The following is a 19,415-nucleotide window of genomic DNA, read 5'->3' as shown; positions in this document are numbered from 1 at the left end:
ACTGGTATCGGTATCGGTGCAACACTAGTTATGAGTGTTAATATTGGATCGTTAAATTACGCCTTTTTTTCCGATTGGTGCCTCCTTTGGACATGGGTGCTGTACCAGGCAAAAAGCTCCATCTTTCTCTTCTTCTTGAATTTTGTCAGTTTTGTCCTGCTGGCAGTGGCAGTTCTTTCACAAACCCTTCTTCTGCCCCCTTCCTGCCCACCGCCAAACATTTTATATTTGGTAATTACATTAATAAACCATTCTTATTTCCTTAATAAATTCATTGCATTAATAAATTGTAATTTTACAGATCTTGTTACATTGTAGAATAATCCAGTTGAGATTAGGTTAATCTAAATATATGCGTCCTTTAGGGAGCAGTGGACTGCCAGTGTATGGGGAGCACACTTTTTCTCTGTTTTTTATTTTTTATTACGCCCCACAGTCCATACTATCCTGCCCATGTCTAACACTGTCGCTGGCTTATTTGGGTACCATAGGATCTTACCTGACTGACGACAGTCGTGTGAGGTTGGTGAATTGGGGAAAAATTGTCATCAGAAAGTCAAGATAACTGCTAATTGAAAGTATTTTTACATCAGACATTTGTTCGGTTTTGTCACAATTGTTCCAACCTGACAACATTCCTGGTGACCTAAGCACCCCTGCGCCAGGGCAGCAACTAGGGCTGGACGATATAGAAATAAAATCAACAACATGGAAATCATATTGGATCGATATCGATAATTATCAAGAATCTTAAAACATATATTTTAAATGCAGCCCTGGCCATTTTATGCTGTTGCGTAGCGACCTATTTTTAGATAAAGAACACACCAACACTGAATTCAAACTGAAGCCTTAACTACAAGTTTTTAAAAAGGAAAAGAGAAGGCATGCTCTCTGAACCCTTTGAAGGGGCGGAGCTTGGTTCCTGGGTCTGTGTTGTGATTGGATGGGAGGATGTGGTGACTGTAGTATTAACCTACATGATGGGCTAGAATGCAAAAGGAAGGAAAACTTTTATTATTGACCCTTTTTTTGTCATCGATATACGTCTATGGATCGATTATATATTGCTATTGAATTATCGTCCAGCCCTAGCAGCAGCTCATAGTCTTTGCTTTCGTTATAACTTGTGTTCAGAGTCTCATAGTTAATTCTAAGTATTAAAGAGCGGAAACTGAGTCATAGCCAGTCAGCGGTGGGATAAATTGGGTTTTGGATGAAGTGGCACATATGTGACTTTTGCTTAATCTGGTTTGAGGGTTTTTTTTGTGTGTGTGTCTTTTTGTGGTGCTGCTCTGAGTATGTGTTAGTCAATTTGATTATATTTCCTTCTTGATTCTCCAAACGTAGATTGTTCTGACTGCTGCCTGTATAGCAGGTAAGCTACTCGCTTATCGTACGTATTCCGCAGATCCCCCATTCCATCTGGACAGGCAAGATTGTTAATGTAGGAAAAGTTCTCATTCCCTTAAGTGGTTCCAGAAATCAAAGACAAGTGATGCATGTTATAATAAAAAGAAAAATGTAACATTTCTCTGCTTGGTTGCTATCATTTACTGTAATACTTTAAGGATGGTTTAAGGAAATGACAATAGAGGTGCTTTTTTATTTTTTATTTTTTTTTTGAAGCACCTTGATTATTTTCTGTTTGAATAGCTGCTCACATGGATTTGTTTGTTGTGCAGAAGCCTGAATGAAAAGGAGGATTTTAGCAGGATAACCTGTAATTGCAGACCGTAGAGAGTGAACAAAGCAGTACTGTTTTTAAATAATTGTAGTTGTTTAGTTTTTTTTCCTCCGGATTGCCAGTTGTTGCAGGAGCAGAAATCACAGATTGATCAGAAAAGAACCATCGACCACAGAAACGCTGACTCTCCTTTGCATATTTTATTTCTCTCTCCTTTTTCGGTTTAATTTCTGGTGTCAACGATATGTGTGAATGTCTTTTAATCTTTATTCGAATTATCAGATCAGACGGCATGGGTTCATTGGCGCCTCTGATGCATTATGCAAAAAGAGTTTAAAGCTGATTCTTCTGTTTTTAGTTGGGCTAACATATCTTCATATGATTTGATTGCACGCTGTAGAGCATACTTTTGTCCTCAAAATGTATTGTGCATGACAGTAAGGGAGTTATGAGAGTGCAGATTACTCAATCTTACTTAGAAAATTCAGGTCCCAGAGCGGCTCTGTTTTCTTTAGTTGATGTGCCAAACCTAATGGAGGATCTGGATTTAACCTCGTTAGCCTGACAGCGCTGTGTAATGTATCCTCGTACTTTATCGTTTTTCTTTGGCATTTGCATGTGAAGACCATGAGTGCGATGGACTGATGCTGGGCTCTGGATCATCGCTCTGGGTGACGGCAAACAGACTTTAACCATAAATGCCCTCTTCATCGGCTCTGATTTAACGTGACGAGGACGCCGCAGTTAATCAAGCATCTGCGATCATCTCATTGACAGAATAAAGTTTTTAGGTCAGTCTAATCTATTGCTTTACATGCTGAATGCCAGAATAATGAGGAAATAAATTACATTATTAAATTATTAGTCTTTAACTTTTAGACGTTAAACATTTTCTTAATATTTTGGTCAGACTGCCTTTAAAGTACGCGGGTTGCGTTTTACATGATAATGTAAAATGTAATCGCGTGATGGAAGTAAGATGAACGACTAAAGATGACAATAGACACAACTGATATCTCTATCGCAGAATTTACCGATATTATCGCAAGATTTTATAATGTCACGCAGCCCTTTGGTCCAACATCCTGGGCTTCTTCCTGGGGCTGGGCGATATGGACCAAAAATAATATCTTGATATTTTTAGCCTGAATGCCGATATACAATATTTATCTTGATATGTTTTTCTTTTCATAAAGTATGACAAGGCATCTCTGAATTTAAGCTTTATCCCGAGGCAGGCACTGTTGTAGACAAATGTACGAAACAGCTGTAAAGTAACCTACTGGAATACATTAAAGTATAATTCTAACTCAACATAGACCATCTTGCTACAAACGATATACTCTCATCTTATATCTCTTTTACAAAAATCTCGATATTTTTAAAATCTCAATATATTGCTCAGTCTTACTTCTTCCCACAGACTTCTCACAATAGTTTATTTTTTGGACAATTCCTCCCGACAGAACTGATCTAACTGGGTCGGCAGGCCTCCGCACAATTTTTCAGCTCTGCTCTCTAAGGTTCGACATGACTGAGCTCACGACTTTGTGATGAGCACTCCATAAAATAAACTATTGTCGTTAAAGCTAGGGTCGGCGATTCTTTTATTTATTTATTTGTTTTTTTCCGGAAGTTTCCCCAAGTCCCTTTTTTGAATAACTGCGCATGCGCAAGACCAGCTTATCTCGCTCTTCCACTCCTCAGGGGGATAGCGTCTTAAAAATCTTCCAAATCCACTCTGGTCTTATCTCTTTCTACTGAGGGCTTCCTCTTCTTCTCATTAACATGAACGTGGTTTACTTCATATGACTCTCAGCCATGTTCAAAGTCTACGGTGAGACCAGCGGAGCTACAATGAACGGCTAACTGCTAAGCTAAACGCTAACCTAGCCGCTAAGCTAACACTAGAAGTGTGCATGCGCAGCCAGCAAGCGGAGACTACGAAGGAACGAGCACGGACACTGGTGTTATGTGAGCGCGTCAGAAGGATGGAATGTGGGACAACCAGTAGATAAGGTTATACACTCTAAACTTGAGAGACAGAGGAGAGGAATGAAAGCAGGAACAAAACCTCAGACTGAGATTAAGAGTTTTTATAGGCCTACAGCTCCCACAGAAAACACCTTTTTTTTTTTTAACCTCCTTTTTGTGAATACATAATGTATTTGCTACTTTCGGGATGGAAGGACCATATTACCCATTATTACACAAAGTGTTTCTGAACAGGATTACCAAATAAAGCTTTAAGCCACATTGTAAGCTATTGGGCAGTATGCATAGTGTCACTGTCTTTATAAAAGACGTATTTTAACTTGGGCCTTAATTTTCTGGCTGATGTCTTGAGATGTTGCTCATTTCCAAACGTTCTTTTCTCATGATACCTTCCTCCAAATGGAACAATAATCATCATGGCAATTTAGATCGACCAATTAACAATCATGTTTTTAGACTGGGTGAGGAAGCTGGAGTACCCGGAGAGAACCCACGCATGCACAGAGAGAACATGGAAGACTACATGCAGGAAGACTCACAGATCTCCCTTAATTCTGGCATTCGGCAAATTTAATGAAATCCGGTAAAACTAGCTGACCTAAAACGAGATTTTATTTACCTAATTTATTATTTGTGAGAATAAAAAAACGGGAAGTTCCCTGAAAGGGGGAAGTTAACTTTAATTTTACAACCAAGATATTAGTTTGGAGTAGCTAAAGATTAGCCGGCTTGATTGGATTTGATTAATATCACTGTAGAAATGTCAATTAAGACTGAATACTGTTTGAGCTCGTTTGTTAAATTGCTGAGGTCAGAATTTAATGAATGCAGATAAAACTAATTCATTTTAGTGGTGGGTACTTTGGGTGTGATCTTTTACAGATAAAAATGTAAATTAAATATTCTGCTTGCTTTTGGTTTCTTTAACTAATTCTGCAAGATATCATTTATTCCTTTATTATTCCAAGATATATTGATATCTGCTTTATGTATTTGTAGGGATTTTGATAAATGAACTTAAGAAGAGACTGTTTAATCAACTATTTGATTTCTTCACAACTAATTAAACCAGTTTCAGAGAACTGGGGGAATCTCTGTGATTTTCATTATTATCCCAAAGTTAATTTATTTCAGTAATTCTGTTTTAAATGTAAAACTCATGTAGATTTGTTACACAGTGATACTTTTAAGCATTTGTTTGAATTGTTTGCCTATCCTCTCTTCTTCCAGACTCTTGGACAATGAATTACAAATAACAAACAAACTTTACTTTTATCTGAAAAGAGTCCAGTCATTATTTATTTTTTTCCTTAGCCCAGGAAGATGCTTCTCTGGTTCAGTGGTGACTTAACAACAGGAAAGCAGCAGGTGTAGCTCATGTCTGCCTGCGGAGGCTGAAGATCCGTCTCCAACTCCCTGCTTCACAAAGTCACTGTGTGCTTCTGTGCGGCTCAGCAGGTAGAAGAGTTGTCTTGCAATCAGAAGGGTGTGGGTCTATTATTTAACCCTCTCACGGCTGCAGTTAACTTTGTTGCTAGTGAAACTTTTTCTACCACGCTTTTTTCCGCCCACCTAAAGATGGGTGGACGAGTTTTTGCCCTTTTTGGACCGATTTCTTCAGTCGCGCAAGAATTTTTTTGGGATCGGGCCGAGTTTCAGCTTGATACTGCGTCGTGTCGGATCCAGGGGGTAACGAAGGGCGATTAGCCTCTCACGACCACCTCCCCATCAGGAATGGTACGGTCGGATGAAAATCAAACATGTCTGAAATTTAGTCAGCCTGCGTGAGGAGATCGTGAGCGCCTCCTGCTGGTGAACCAGAGCTTCTACGAGCCAAATTCCCCCAACTTCGCACACTGAGCACGTGCAAACAAGGGAATTCTTCTTCTTCTTATTCTTCTTCTTCTTCTCAGACGAAAACATAGTACTGGGGAGAAGCATGACGGCGGTACGTATGACATGGAGTCAAACTACGGAGGAGTGACTCGTAGAATTGCCAAGGCAGCGTGTTTTGTTCTTTTGAGCCTTATATTTAACAGTGAGCATCGACACTTCCGTCTTTTTCTTCTTTTACTGTTTTTACGTTTGGAGTCCGGATAGACGAGGCCGACAAGCACCATCTCTCTACGGGGCTGAGTCTGACGTAGGGCTAGACGATAATTCAATAACAATATGTATATATATTGATAGACGTATATCGCTGATAGGCTAGAATGCTAAACGAAGGAAAACTGTTATTCTATTGAACTCTTTATAGACCCTCTTTTTTCTATCATGTAGGTTAATATTATAGTCATTACATCCTCCCAACCAATCACAAACGCAGACGCACGAAAGCTTCCTCCCCTTCAAAGGGTTCAGAGAGCACACATTCTTTTTTAAAAAGTTGTAGTTTTGGTAAAAAGTTGGTTGAATAAAGGATTGAGTGTTTGTGTGTTCACTGTCTAAGAATAGCTCACTAAGCAACAGTATAAAATGACCAGGGGCTGAACTTAAGATATATATTTTGAATTTGTTTATAATTATCGATATCGATCAATATGATTTCTATTTTATTGATATGCTTTTTTTCTATATTGTCCAGACTTAGTCCGACGTGGTTTTTGATCGTACACTGTGAGCAGTCAGATCGCATCAGAGCGTCGCCGTACACTAAGAACAGAAAACTTTTAAAAACTTTTAAACCCGTAGTTTTGTCGTACAGTCTGAGTACAACGATTGAAAATACCGTACAGTGTCTGCCGGCTTAACTTTCCAGTAATATGCTTAGAAAACCTATCGCTGGCTTTTCTTTTTGTGGTTTCGCCAAAAAATGGGCAAAACAAAGGACTTCTGTTTTGAAAATCTTTTTATTTATTAGAAATTCCAAATATTGACTCCAAGCATGAATCGTCAAAATGGACTTTGTGCCGCTTTGTGTTTAATAGATGCACTCTGTTACCTAGCTTCACCTTTACGATTCAGGTGTTTTTGGTACAATAACTGAATGATACTGTGATGCAGCGGCTCCCAGCCCCGGTCCTCAGGGAACCCTATCCTGCATGTTTTAGGTGCGTCTCTGTTCCAGCTCGCTGGATTCAGGCGACTGCGTGACCTCCCCTGCAGGCAGAAACCTCCGTGGAAGCAAGGAGAGACTAAAAACGTGCAGCACAGGGGTTCCCGAGGACCGTGGCTGGGAACCGGCGGTCTAATCTATCGAGATGCATCTGGGTTTTCCACACATTCCACGGTAGCGGGTCCGTACCGTGGGAACTGATCTTCTTGCTTCTCGTTAATCAGTTTAAACTTTTGTAAAAGTGTGAATGAGATTTATTTAATTTATTTTTTCAAATGAAACCTCTTTGTGCCGCCTTGATTCTCTTATCACGTCGGCTGCAGCAGAACTGGCCGTGAACCTGATCCAAAGCCACACGTCTGGCCTCCGTCTCACAGCGGCCTTATTATTCTTTATTTTATTTTTTTCCCCATAAGCATCCACTCGAAGGCCAGCGTCTCAGCTCATGATCAGTCTGCCTCGCTCTTCTTGTGAGTCGCACTTTGGCGGCAGCAGCGTCGTCGGATCGTCCCCGTCTGAGTTAATGAGTGACGAAGCCCCCGGCCGACCGGCAGGCCGCCTCTCTACGCCGGTGTTGGTTAATGACTAATTACAGCTCCGTGTTTACCGACGTCTGCCAAGGTGAGCCGGCCGTGCGGGCCAAGCCGGTAGAAAATGGGTTATGTCAGGCGGAGTGATCTGAGCTAGATGAGGTAATGGTTTTGACCGTCTGTTGTTTGCCAGAAACAGGTGTGGGAGGGTCTTGTTGAGACCTGCAGACGTTAGAAAACGTTGTCATGCTTTTTGTTCTTTTTTTTTTTTTTTTTTCCCTTCACACGCCGCTGAGGTTTTATGGGTTGGACTCCAAGGAGGAAGAACGTGTGTGTGTGTGTGTGTGTGTGCAACTGGTTTCTACATGCAAATTCTTTATAAGGCAGAGGTTAAAATCAGAGGCGCGAGGTTGTGGACGAGGACAGGTTTGTGGTTCTACTAAATCCGGTTCACTTTAAGGCTGTCATTATTATTATTGTTGTTATAAACCCTGTTAACTCTTCTGGGAAAGCTAAAATAAAAATAAAATAAATAGCCGAGAGCTTGGAGGGGGAACTCCTTGTCGTCCGGCCTCTCCGTGCAGGCAGAACAGATTAAAAGCAAACGTAGATACTGCTGATGAGGTCTGTGGGCTCAGCTGAGTGAGTCAGCTCAGATCTGTCACAGTAAGGCCGTCAGTTTGGGTTCGGCGTGGGGAGACGCAGCCTCAGACCGAGGGAGGAAAGCCTCGGCAGCAGACGCGCCGCCGTAGAGCGCTCGCTGGAGTTTTTGTGGTTTGCAGAGTGTTCAGTGGGAGGGTGGGACCTTCAACTCTGCTGAGCTACTTCTGAGTTTCGGGGCCCTCCCCCAGCTCACAGTCACTTTTGGCTCAGTTTCCCTTAAAGGGCCAGTCGCCTGGCGGTGTCTCCTCGGCCTTGCCATCTTATCGCTCCTCTCTCTCTCTCTCTCTCTCTCTCTCTCGGCTGTCTTCAGACGTAAAAGCTGATGTTGACCTTCAGGCTGAAGACGCAGACAGATAACGGCGACTGTAAAGGTTGCTATCTGCCTCATCTGATGACATTACTCTCCCGTTGTCCTCCAGGTGTGTGCGCGGCCAGTGAGGCGCCCTGCAGAGCAACATGGCAGTATGTCAGCTGAGCGTCTAGGTGACATGAGGTGAGTGAGAAAGTTTGACAGATGTGATCCCCGCGGTTGAAGTGCGCTGATTCCTTCTTCTCCTCTCTCTTTTTTTTTTTTTAGTGTTGCCAGTGAGCGATGTGAGCTCCACTGACGGGCGCCGCAGCTCTCTCCTCACCGAGCGTCCACCTCGACCATTCAGATGCACATGGACAATAAAGTGGCCAACCATGGCAAGCAGGTCAGCAGCGACGGCCGGCCCCAGATGCCGGGCGTGCCGCAGGGAGCCGCGGCGCTCCCGAGCTCGAAGGGAGGCGTCCCCGGGATCCACGCGGCCAAATCCGGCCAGGTCTCCCACGGCAACCCAGGCCCAAAGGTCGCAGGCCAGTCGGCGAGCGGAGGGATGCTGAAAACCAAATCCAAGCGGGACCGGAGCGTCCCCGTCGAGTCCGGCGAACCCAGGGGTGTCGTTCCGACTCCGGCGCTGGAGCCAGAAGCCAAAGGGGGTAAGTTAAAAGTCCATTTAAAACGGGATTGTTTTTCCGCTTCCGCTGACACATCTACGTCTTATTTTATTGTTATTAATTATTGTTTCATTTCACTGCCATGCCACTAGTGGGCAGTAGTTCTTTAAAGCTGAAAAGAAGCAAAAAAACAAGAGAAACTCCCCAGCATGCACATGCATACATAGACATTATATACGTAGACGCGTCATTGGGCGGGTTCTGCCTATGCTGCGATGCGTCAGAGCGTCCGCCATCTTAAATGTGGCAAATCTGCATTTACTCAGTCACTTAAACAGTATCAGAGGGACTTTAATCTCTGAATATACTTTGTATTCGTAGTATTTTCGTTTTTGTAATATCACAAGTTTATTTTCGTATCCCTTTAGCTTCATTCTCCTGAATTTATTCTCCTAAAGAATAAAAATATATAAAATAATAATAACCTGGGTCTATTACTCCAGGTGTGAAATAATTCTGCAAACTGTGACTATTCTGGAAATGTTCCCTCTTAATTCTCATAATATGATGTTTTTATCATAACATTATCCACTTTTGTGTTTGTTTGTTTATTTTTGCTTTATTCACCTAGGACTTTTTTTCTCATATTATTAATTTTACCTCTTTAATACTCACCCAAAAAGTCTGTTCCTAAAGGTTCACATGTGACACGGCTTTATGAAATAATGAAGACCACAATGTTTAGATTTAACAAATTGATCCTTATATTCATGACACATACACACAATAATAATATAATATATAAATATATATATATATATATATATATATATATATATATATATATATATATATATATATATATATATATAGTGAAATCAGCCAGAATACATTTCCATGCAGCACAGGAATGAGGCATCTTCTCTGATTCACGTTCACTACAACAGAACTCAACTTTTTTTCTGCCACATACAATATGGCGGCGACGTTGACGTGCCAACCTGCGCCCTATGACGCGTCTACGTATATGATGTCTGTGCATGCATACTGCTTGGTCTGTACTGAGCGCGCTCCAGGGTTTCCCCATACGGACAGCAGAGACCGGCGCGTTACTGAGATCCGTCCACTCAGGAACACGCTTCCTAATCGTAGCGTCTTCAGAGAACGCCTGCGGTTCAGTTTTAACCCAATAACATCGCCGTGTGCACTGGGTCTAAATTTACACTTCCTTTAACTTCCTATCAGCCCAATCTTTACCCGAAATACCAGCTTACGCGCATTCGCCTCCTCCACAGCAGGAAGTGAATGTAAGGACCGAGAGGACGGATGAATTTGTTTTCTCTCTTGCTGAAATGCCCTGACCTTTCGCTGAAGCATCAGAAAATCCCCCCCCCCTATGGCTTTTAACTCTTTCTGCTGTGTCTCACAGTCAAAGCATTCAATTAGTTTCTGTCTGCGTGTGGGAAAACGTGTGACGTCGTCGTTGTTGTTGTTGGAAAAGTGTCTGGTCTGCTTTTGTTTGCCGGAGCCTCTTCACTTCTGTACGCCAGAGTTTGGCTGTAGATCGCTTTAGCGAGTTTAGTGAAACTCCTCTGAGCTTCCTATGCAGCACGCTCTCATGCTTTCGCCGCCACGGAGGACATCTGTTCGCACTGGTTTCCCCCGACGGCTGCTCCGAGCATCGCCTTCATAACTACGCCATGCTAATCTGTGGTGACTTGCTTCCTTTGTCTCTAAATGGGGAGGCAGGTCGTCACAAACGGTGACTGTAAAAACAGATTTGAGTGCTGTATGCAAAATCCACATCCTGAAAAGAAGAAGAAAAAGAAAAAGGCCCGCTGGGGGGGAGGCGTGGCCTCCGCTCTCGGTGGATGAAATACGAGGTGGCTCGTTTGAAAGTACAAGCTCCCAGTTAAATGGATGCACAGCTAAAGCTATTCTCGTCACACGTGCTCAACATCAGAGTCGCCCTGAACCTGCTGACCTTTTACTGGATACTAGCCCGAGTTTGGGCTTTCTGAATAACCCTTTTGTGTCTGCTGGTAGCAGGAGAGGTCATAATGTCCCTTTATCAGTGTAGAAGTCCTCCTCCTGCTGTCATCTGCCCTGCCTTGCAATAGCAACTTCCTACTTTGCTGTACGTTCGCAGGCCGGGGAAAGGTAGCAGCCCTCCTCAACAGACTGTTGAGACAGGACAGTGTCCTTCAGATGTAATCTCTCTGTGAAATCTGTGTAATGTTTTACGTGACTAACCAACACAGTGTAATTAATTATGAAATGGGAAGAAAATTATGCTATTTTTCTTTTTTTTTTATCTGAAAAGTGTGGCGTGCTCATCCTCTGAAATAAAATCTAGTGCAACCACTTCAGATGTCCCGTAATTAGTGAATCCCATCCACCCTGAGTTAGGGCTGGACGATATAGGGAAAAAAAAAGCATTTTGATAAAATAGAAATCATATTAATCGATATGGATAATTATCAACAAATTCAAAACAAAGATTTTAAGTCCAGCCCTTGCCATTTTATCCTGTTGCTTAGTGACATATTTTTAGATAAACACTGAATTCAAACTCAACCCTTTATTCGACAAACTTTTTACCAAAACTGTTTATAAAAATAACTGATGTGCTCTCTGAACTTTTTAAAGGGGCGGAGCTTGGTTCCCTGGTCTGCGTTGTGATTGGTCGGGAGGATGTAACGACTGTAATATTAACCTACATCAGGGGCCTGCAACCTTTACAGTCTAAAGAGCCGTTTTGCCTACAGTCCACTTGAATTAAACTTGTTCAGAGCCGCAAATGTTGCCTGGCCTTTTGAAAAAAAGATAAGTTATAATTTTTGATAAAGATCTGCTGTAGGAAATATGTTGTTATCGTAAAAGAAACACCCTTTTATGTCTCTTTTGAGGTTTAAAAAAAGAGGATGGGTGGATGTTGATATTTGTGGATAATGGTGTAAAAAAAATCATACTTTCCAACATAATGAAAAAAAATTATTTAAAAGTAAATATTACTGGCTTTTTCAGCATCATCTTCTGTTGTGAAAATTAAAAGCAATTATTCCAAGAAAAAAACTGCTAAAACATGCATTTACTATCATTTTTACATTTAAATACCATAATAAAAATATAATTTGTAACTAAATTTAACAGCCACTGTGGAAGGTCCAAAGAGCCACTTGCGGCTCCAGAGCCACAGGTTGCAGACCCCTGACCTACATGATAGGCTAGAATGCATAAGGAAGGAAAACTGTTATTCTATTGAACTTTTTATTAACCCTTTTTTTCTATCATGGATATATATTATTATTGAACTATCGTCCAGCCCTACCCTGAGTTTAAGTCGACCTCCGTGTAAATGCACCTCTTCTGCGAAGGCCTCAGAGAGTCGGTTAATGAAAGTCAGTGGAACAAACTGTATCATGAACACTGAGGAACCCTCCAGACAAGTCAGGCAGATGGTTGTGGAGAAATCTATAGCAGGGTTAGGTTATAAAGCAATATCTCAAGCTGTGAATATCTCACAGAAAACCGGTCGGTTCATCATCTAAAAAATGCAACGACTATGACCCAACTGCAAACCTACCAAAACATGGTCTCTAGCGACAGGGAAGGAGAAGTAAGGAGAGCCGCGGTAACTGGAGGAGCTTCAGAGATCTGGAGCTCAGGTGGGAGAATCTGTTTGCAGGAGTCTGGCAGCTAGAAGTAAGTCAGTGTTAAAATTAAAACCATAATAAATCAAATAAGAGAGGCAGCAAGCATGCAAACAAAGGTGCTTTGGTCAGATGAGACCAAAATTAAACTTTTTGGGCTGCGTTCAGATTTTGTGTGGCGGAAAACTGCCATTGCACATCTGCCTGAGCAAGCCATTGCTAAGGCGGCAGGCTGATGCTGCAGCGATGCTTTTCCTTCAGCAGAGACGGGGAAGCTAGTCAGCGCTGATGGACTGGGGTAAATAAGGGAAAATCCTGGAAGAAACTACGTTAGTGGCTGCAAAGGGCTTGATAAGGTTCGCCATCCAGCAGGTCAATGATGTTAAACATGCAGCCAGAGCTACAGTGTGGGGCTTTAGATTAGATATATTGAATCACAATAGCTGTTATAAGTTCTGTGTGTGCAATATCGCAGTCGGAAAGGACGCTTGGATGCAATATTGGTTGGCTTTAATATTCCAGGTGCCTTATATTCATACTCTGCTTGCCAATAATAGAATTTGGCATTTGGAAAGACTTTCCCTGCCTTTTATGGCCAAACCTAATAAAGATTTTAGTGACAATGCTGCTAAAACCCAGGGCCGGTGGGCATATTCTGATGTTTGCAAAGACAGAGGAGGGATGATCATGTTGGTTAATTGTAAATAACGTACTCATCACAATATGTAACAATAATAATATGACAGTTTTGTGTTTTTCCTGGTATTGTGCAGCCGTTTAGATCAAAGCATGTTCATGTGTTAGAACGGCCTAGTCAAAGTCCAATCTGGCAAGTCATGAAGATTGACTTTAACAGACATCCTCTGTTCATTTTGACTCGGCTCGAACTGTTTTGCAAAGAAAGGAGTGCAAAGTTATTTCGTTTTTTGACTAGAGGGCGGACAAAATAAGATCTTATCTTCCGTCTGCTCCCTTTTGCTCGTGGGAAATGTGTGACAGAAAGTGACTGTTTTTGTTATTTTTTGCCATGGAGCAATAAATGAAATCTAAATTGTGAATCTCAAAGCAGGTAGCAAAATACTCCTAGAGACTTTCAGCTGTAACTGCAGAGAAATCTGTTTCTACAAAGCGTTGACTCAGGGTGCTGAATACAAATGAACACCACGCTTTCCGGATCTTTATTTGTACTTAAACTGTCATTTTCTTTCCACTTAACCATTATCTTTGTTTTGGTCTGATTCATAAAATCCCAAAGAGAAAATGTGAAACGGGGGGGCAACACCTTTGCTTCCAATGAGGCAAGGTTTCCTGTAATCTTTTAAAAACATTCATAATGTCTTTGTTATTTTCTTTGGACTTTTTAGAAATTGTTGATTTCTACGATTGATTGACTCCGATTTTTGATCAGCAGACCTAATACTAAAAAAACAAGAGAAGCATTTTTTCGCCGTTTGTTCATTAAATCCATCAAAGCTAAAAGCTTCCATTTTTCTCTGTCAGTGAACGCATCAACAAACACCATGTTCTTTGATTCCCTTTGTTCTGCGTTTAGTAAAACTCTAAAGGTTAGGAACATATACTGTACTGTATTGACCATTTTTATAGTCTATATTTCTTCTAGGGAGGCTTGATATACCGGCATTAGCGTCGATATTGGACGATTTTATTTAACTTTTAAAGGTGCATAGCCATGTTAGTTGACTTTTTTTTTATTTATACATCAGTAGCTCACTCTGGTTGCATACAAAGTTTTTATGGAAGATTATCACGTCTTGCTGTTGTATTAGTTGTTATTTTGGGGTTTTATGCTTTGTTTTTGCTCAGTTTGTGAGGAAATAAAGCCTTTTGTGTTTATTTACGATTTTAACGGAAGTACGTACTGCGCATGCGCAGCAGGGCAAGGAAGCAGCTAAAGGCTATTAGCATCTCCCAGCTAAACAAAGAAGAATTTTCCAAGTGCCAACGGCGGGAAAAAAACACAACAAATATATGATTCCAATAGAGAATAGACTGGAATGTCTCTGGGAATACAGTCTGAACGTTGGTGTTCACTGAAGCGGACGCTAAACCTGCCGAGGCTCAGATGTGACGCAGATTTGACTGACGTGAGTAAAAGTTCTGATATGAGGCTCTTAAAGTTGCTGTAGATCGGTTTATTTAATTAATAACGGTTGGTCTTCTATCACGGCGAGCTGCTGCTTTACTGCGAGGCATTTCAGAGGGTCAGGCTCGGTCTGGCATTATTTACAATTTATTTATAACTTGAGCAAACCGGGATTATGATATTTCTGCGATAATGCCGGTAGATGGCACCACGTTTGTTTATATTTGTTAATCACAACCGAGATCGAATTATATTTCACTATAAAAAGGACTAAACATTATCAAGATGGAGGTTTGGTGTATATAACCTTATTTTGGTCTTTTTTTTTTTTAACATATCGTATAGGTCCGATAAGTAAAACCGGGCTGATATTAATAACTGTATGTGTTTATGGAGGGAGAGGGTGGCCATGTGTTATTTGTTTGGTCATGTGACAGAGATAATGAGGCAGCGCAGCTTACAGGGCGTTTAACTCAGTAGTGTGGTCATTTTTTTTTTTACAGCGTCGAAAAGAGAGGAAAATATATATAATAAACTAAATATTGATAAATATTGGCATAACTGCAATACTAATATCAGACATTGATATCGGTGCAGATTTTCATATCAGTGCATCCCTAGTTTCTTCCAATAGTTGTTGAAACAGAGCAAAGTTTACTGAAGAGATTTTATGTATTAGAAAGAAATTTACAATCTACTAAAAGAAAAACAGAACCGTGTTAGCTGTTAAAAGCAGAACAAAATCTTTTGGGCCTGACACTTGATAACTTTTCTCCCTTTCTCTTTTTTTAAACTATTTCATATGTTGTAACAGGCCGATTTAAAGAGCAAAACTGAAAAAAAAAAGTGAAAAGACAGATAAAGCCTAAAGAAAAACCCTTCAGAAAATCTACAACGCCATTAAGAAACTCCAGTTGCTCTAAAGGTTTTTTGTTGAAAACGTTTCCGCTGCTCTGAATACGATGTGGCCGCTGTGAAATCAAGCACCCTAAAACAAAGTTAGGGGAAATCCCCTGCTTTACAAACGACGCGTTATACTTCCCCCACGTGGTTTCTTCCCAGTTTGATCTCTGGAGGAGCTCTCCTTCAAGGTGTTTCTGTTTTGTCTTCAAACCAACCCAGCTGACCCTGGTTCAGTTCTTTCTAGCCTCGTATTTTCTTTCTTTTTTTGCTGTTGTACATTGACAGAACAGTGCATGTCACTGCTCATTTAGCGAAAATAAGGGAGAGAAACACTTAAAAGCGTTTGCTGTTAATCAGCAGTTCTCTTTGTAGATCCACTGGAAGTTACGGACGATTTATGATCTTTAAGGACATGAATACTATTCCTGCAGCTTTTCTTTTTCAGTTGTGTTCAGGCTTGCAGCTCCTGGTGGATCTTTAAATATGTAGGAAATCATGAACGATAAAAAGCAACCGTGGAATCCAGCTTAAAGGTGCAGAAAAGAGATGTAGTTTGGATTAATCAATTTAGGCACCGGTGCAGAACACAATGGCCACCCAATTCTGCATGTCAAATTTTAATCTTCATGAGGTGAAGATTTATAGGATGAGTGAAGAGGGGAAAGTCAAGAGAAATGTTGTCTTATAGCAGCTTTTAGACTTAAATTGGCTGCTTAGGAGGACGTTCACTGTGCCGGGAACTGTAATCTGAAAACTGGCGGCACTCAAGTAGAAGCTGAAATTTCTGCTCCAGTTCTGACCCGCATTGTTACTATGATGCCAATTCTCCTTTACCTGACTCCGCCAGATAGATTTGCTCCGCATATCCATCTGGAAACCTTCCGTTGAAGTAATTTTGGGAAGGGGCGAAAATACTGGTTAGCTGATTGGCCTATGTTGGTGATAGAAAGGGCCAAATACCCAATCAGATTCGTCGGTGCTTGTTACGAGCGACGACGAAAACAACAACCACAAGCAAGCTAACTCTTCCTGCTGCAGTAAAGGGTAGTTAGCTCAGCAAAGAAATCCTGTAATTCCGATAAATTGCCTCGATGCCACGCTAACGCTAGTTTCATCGGCTGAATCGCCATGTTACTTTCGACTGAACTGTCGATCTTCTAGTTGCGCTCACACATCAACCCGCCTAAAAGCCAAACGCGATTGGACGTCGTTTGGTGAACGGCTAATTTTCTTTAACGGAGGGTAGCCAGACTGATCTGCGAGTGAAACCTTGAAAGCTCGCGAGATCAGGATGGTCTCACGAGGCTAATTTCTCCTGTCACCAGAATACGTTTCATCAACGAGCCATCCAGTGACTGTTCAAGTCTCACTTCTCTCCACATAACCACATGGTTTACTCTTGAGGGTTTACCTACAATATAGTAAAATGTTACTCACCTGTGTGTCCACAGTTGGGTTCTCCATTACCAGCCAATGCTACGCATGTGGTGGATGAGACAAAAGTCAAAATACTCAGACAACAGCTGCAGTCAAACACGCTCAACTTCATTTGGGTCAGACAGAGAAGAGAAAAAAGATGCAGCTAAAGCTAATTAGCGTTGGTAATAAACCTGTAAGAGGACAGTTTGGAGAGAGGAGTTGTTGATTATATGTAATTTAATGTAATGGCACTGTAATGTAAAAGAATGTTCTTATATTCATAAAGAACACCCACGGTCTGGCTGTCGACTCCCTGCTCAAGCCGTCTGCCCCAGCCGTGACGTGAACTGTGTCGGCTCCTCCTCCCTCGGCTATTTTCTTCATCCTGGAGCAAGAAGTGTTTTTAACAGAGTTTTTCCTGGGGGAGGAAAAGTTGGTTCTTCCCATATGTGCCTACGTCCACGGAAGCTCACCCATGTTTCCTTTTCCATTTATTTTAGATGTTCTTACTATAATGTTCACGAAAACAATCTGTTTACTATCCACAACCATAGATGGTGACAGGCTTCAGGACAATACGCTGCACCATCACCCATATATGGAAGTTGTTCCTGTTTTAGTCACTTAAAAGGCCTTTTTGTGGAAAAGAATTGAGTTTTTAATTTACTTGCAAGCTTTGAAAAACCACGGAAAGGCTAATTGTTGTCTATGTTTATTACTTTGAATATCTTTAGCTTTTCTGTCTCTAAAATATGACAATATTTGCCCTTCAGCTAAACTTTAGAACGAAATAAACCTCTGAGGTCTCTTTTGGAGTTAAAGTACTTATTCGATTTAAGCTGGACTGTCTGAATTGTTGATTACCCAACACAAAACAATGGATGTGGTTATCAATGTTATTTAAAAAAAAAAAAAAAACTAGAATAACATTAGCAGTAAACTTTAGATGTTAATGTGAGTGTGTGTCTTTTTCTGCAGAGGGTGTTATGCGCAGCAAACGGCGTTGTGTTCTGACCAAGAAACAGCCTTACAGTGGAGACGAATGGTGCTCTGGACCAGACACGGACGACGAAGACAGGCCGCACACCGGCTCCCAGCGTACGTCTGTCCACTTTAAAAGAAAATCCTCAGTAACACACGTGTAACTCTAATAATTTCACCCAGAAATCCTCTGACAGAATTTCTGGGATTTTTATGTTCTCTACATGCAGAACCCATGTCAGCTTGAGAGAGCACCCATTACCTCTGACTTGGTTTTAGCTCCCTCTAGTGTTGAAGTGCCGTAACTAAAGGCATCCGTTTATTTCTCAGGTCCTACCCAGGGACACTCTGATCGCCTGCCTGCCGGACTCATGCCTGAATCCGGATCTGCGGTTCTGGGATCAGGGCAAGGGCTGAAGGCGGAGCTGCTGCAGCCTTCGCAGCAGCTGGTCTATGTTTTCACTACCAGCCTCGCCAACAGGTGAGAAGGATGCTTTTTTTTTTTTTTATTTTTTCTTCGTTTGGATTTACAGATGAGATGGTAACTGCGTTAATAAGTTAATTTTTGGATCTGTGCTGATTTCTTTTCCAGTGCTGCTGAGGCAGTGATGAAAGGGCAGAGTGACTCCATCCTCCTGTTTCACCAGCAAAATGTTCCAAACTCCAAGTTGGAGCAGGTCAGGCAACCAGCCTAGTTTATTTATTTTTCTTGGTCAGAATTTGTAAATGGGTCGACGTGCAAATTAAATGGGAAGAATGACTGGTTTAGCTATGTTTATCACTTATACCTCTTTTTTTATTACTGTTTTTGACTGTTTTTAGAGTAAAAGTGCAAAAAAAAGATTTTCTTTTCTTTGCTAAATACACATTACTCATTGCAATATGTAAAGGGCATATGATTTCTTAACAATGAAGGGTTTTCTGAAAGGGAGTGCTTTGAGGTTTGTTTTTGCGTCGAATTAAGAAAGGAAGCCGTTTTTAACAACAGGTTCCGACACGTCAAAACACACGTGGCCGTTATTTTTCCATTAAACAATTCCCGCCGGCGGCGCCTGTTCAGTGTCTGACGCTCCAGCGAGCAAAACTTCCCTATGTAGGAGCATCAGTGCTAAAGTCCCATAATCTGCCACGTCTCGGTGCACTTCAGCACGTTTAAAATTTTTATTGCACCGGCATGACTCCCGTCGATTGTTGCCATGCTTCCAGCGTGTGTTCCTCTTAGTAAAGATCATGCTGAAAACACCCAGTTGCACAAGCGTTGAAAAAAAGCTTCTGTCAATCTTAAATCTTTTTTATCTGGCAGGATTTTTTGTACTTTGTAGAGAAGAGAACCCGTGACGGTGGGCCAATCTGGACACTAACTGTATGGCAGCACTGTTAGTGTCCAGTTAACCACAGATCAGAGCTGAAACCTGGAAGTAGTGATGGACTCAGAGCTGAACCTCCAAAAGCATCTAAAGACAATTACAAAGTTGGCCTTCTATCACCTGAAGAACATTTCCAGGAT

The 19,415-nt window shown here is 41.4% G+C and overlaps 1 protein-coding gene across 2 annotated transcripts in view; it reads left to right on the top strand.

The window, feature by feature from the left end:
• bcl9l (bcl9 like) overlaps positions 1-19,415 on the top strand; it is a 42,328-nt gene that overhangs the window by 15,753 nt on the left and 7,160 nt on the right. Inside the window, exons 2-6 of one of the 2 annotated variants that reach the window (XM_036149510.1) lie at positions 8,350-8,423; positions 8,517-8,890; positions 17,906-18,025; positions 18,239-18,389; positions 18,501-18,585. In XM_036149510.1, coding sequence (XP_036005403.1) covers positions 8,587-8,890; positions 17,906-18,025; positions 18,239-18,389; positions 18,501-18,585 — 660 coding nt within the window. In that variant the 5' untranslated portion in view covers positions 8,350-8,423; positions 8,517-8,586. Of the gene's footprint in view, positions 1-8,349; positions 8,424-8,507; positions 8,891-17,905; positions 18,026-18,238; positions 18,390-18,500; positions 18,586-19,415 lie in introns of both variants that reach the window. The other variant, XM_012868293.3, reaches the window with a different exon arrangement.

This window comes from Fundulus heteroclitus, chromosome 18 (genome assembly GCF_011125445.2).
Source record: "Fundulus heteroclitus isolate FHET01 chromosome 18, MU-UCD_Fhet_4.1, whole genome shotgun sequence".
NCBI lineage: Eukaryota > Metazoa > Chordata > Actinopteri > Cyprinodontiformes > Fundulidae > Fundulus > Fundulus heteroclitus.
Note: the sequence above shows the minus strand (reverse complement) of the source record. Positions and strands in the feature narration are given on the sequence as shown.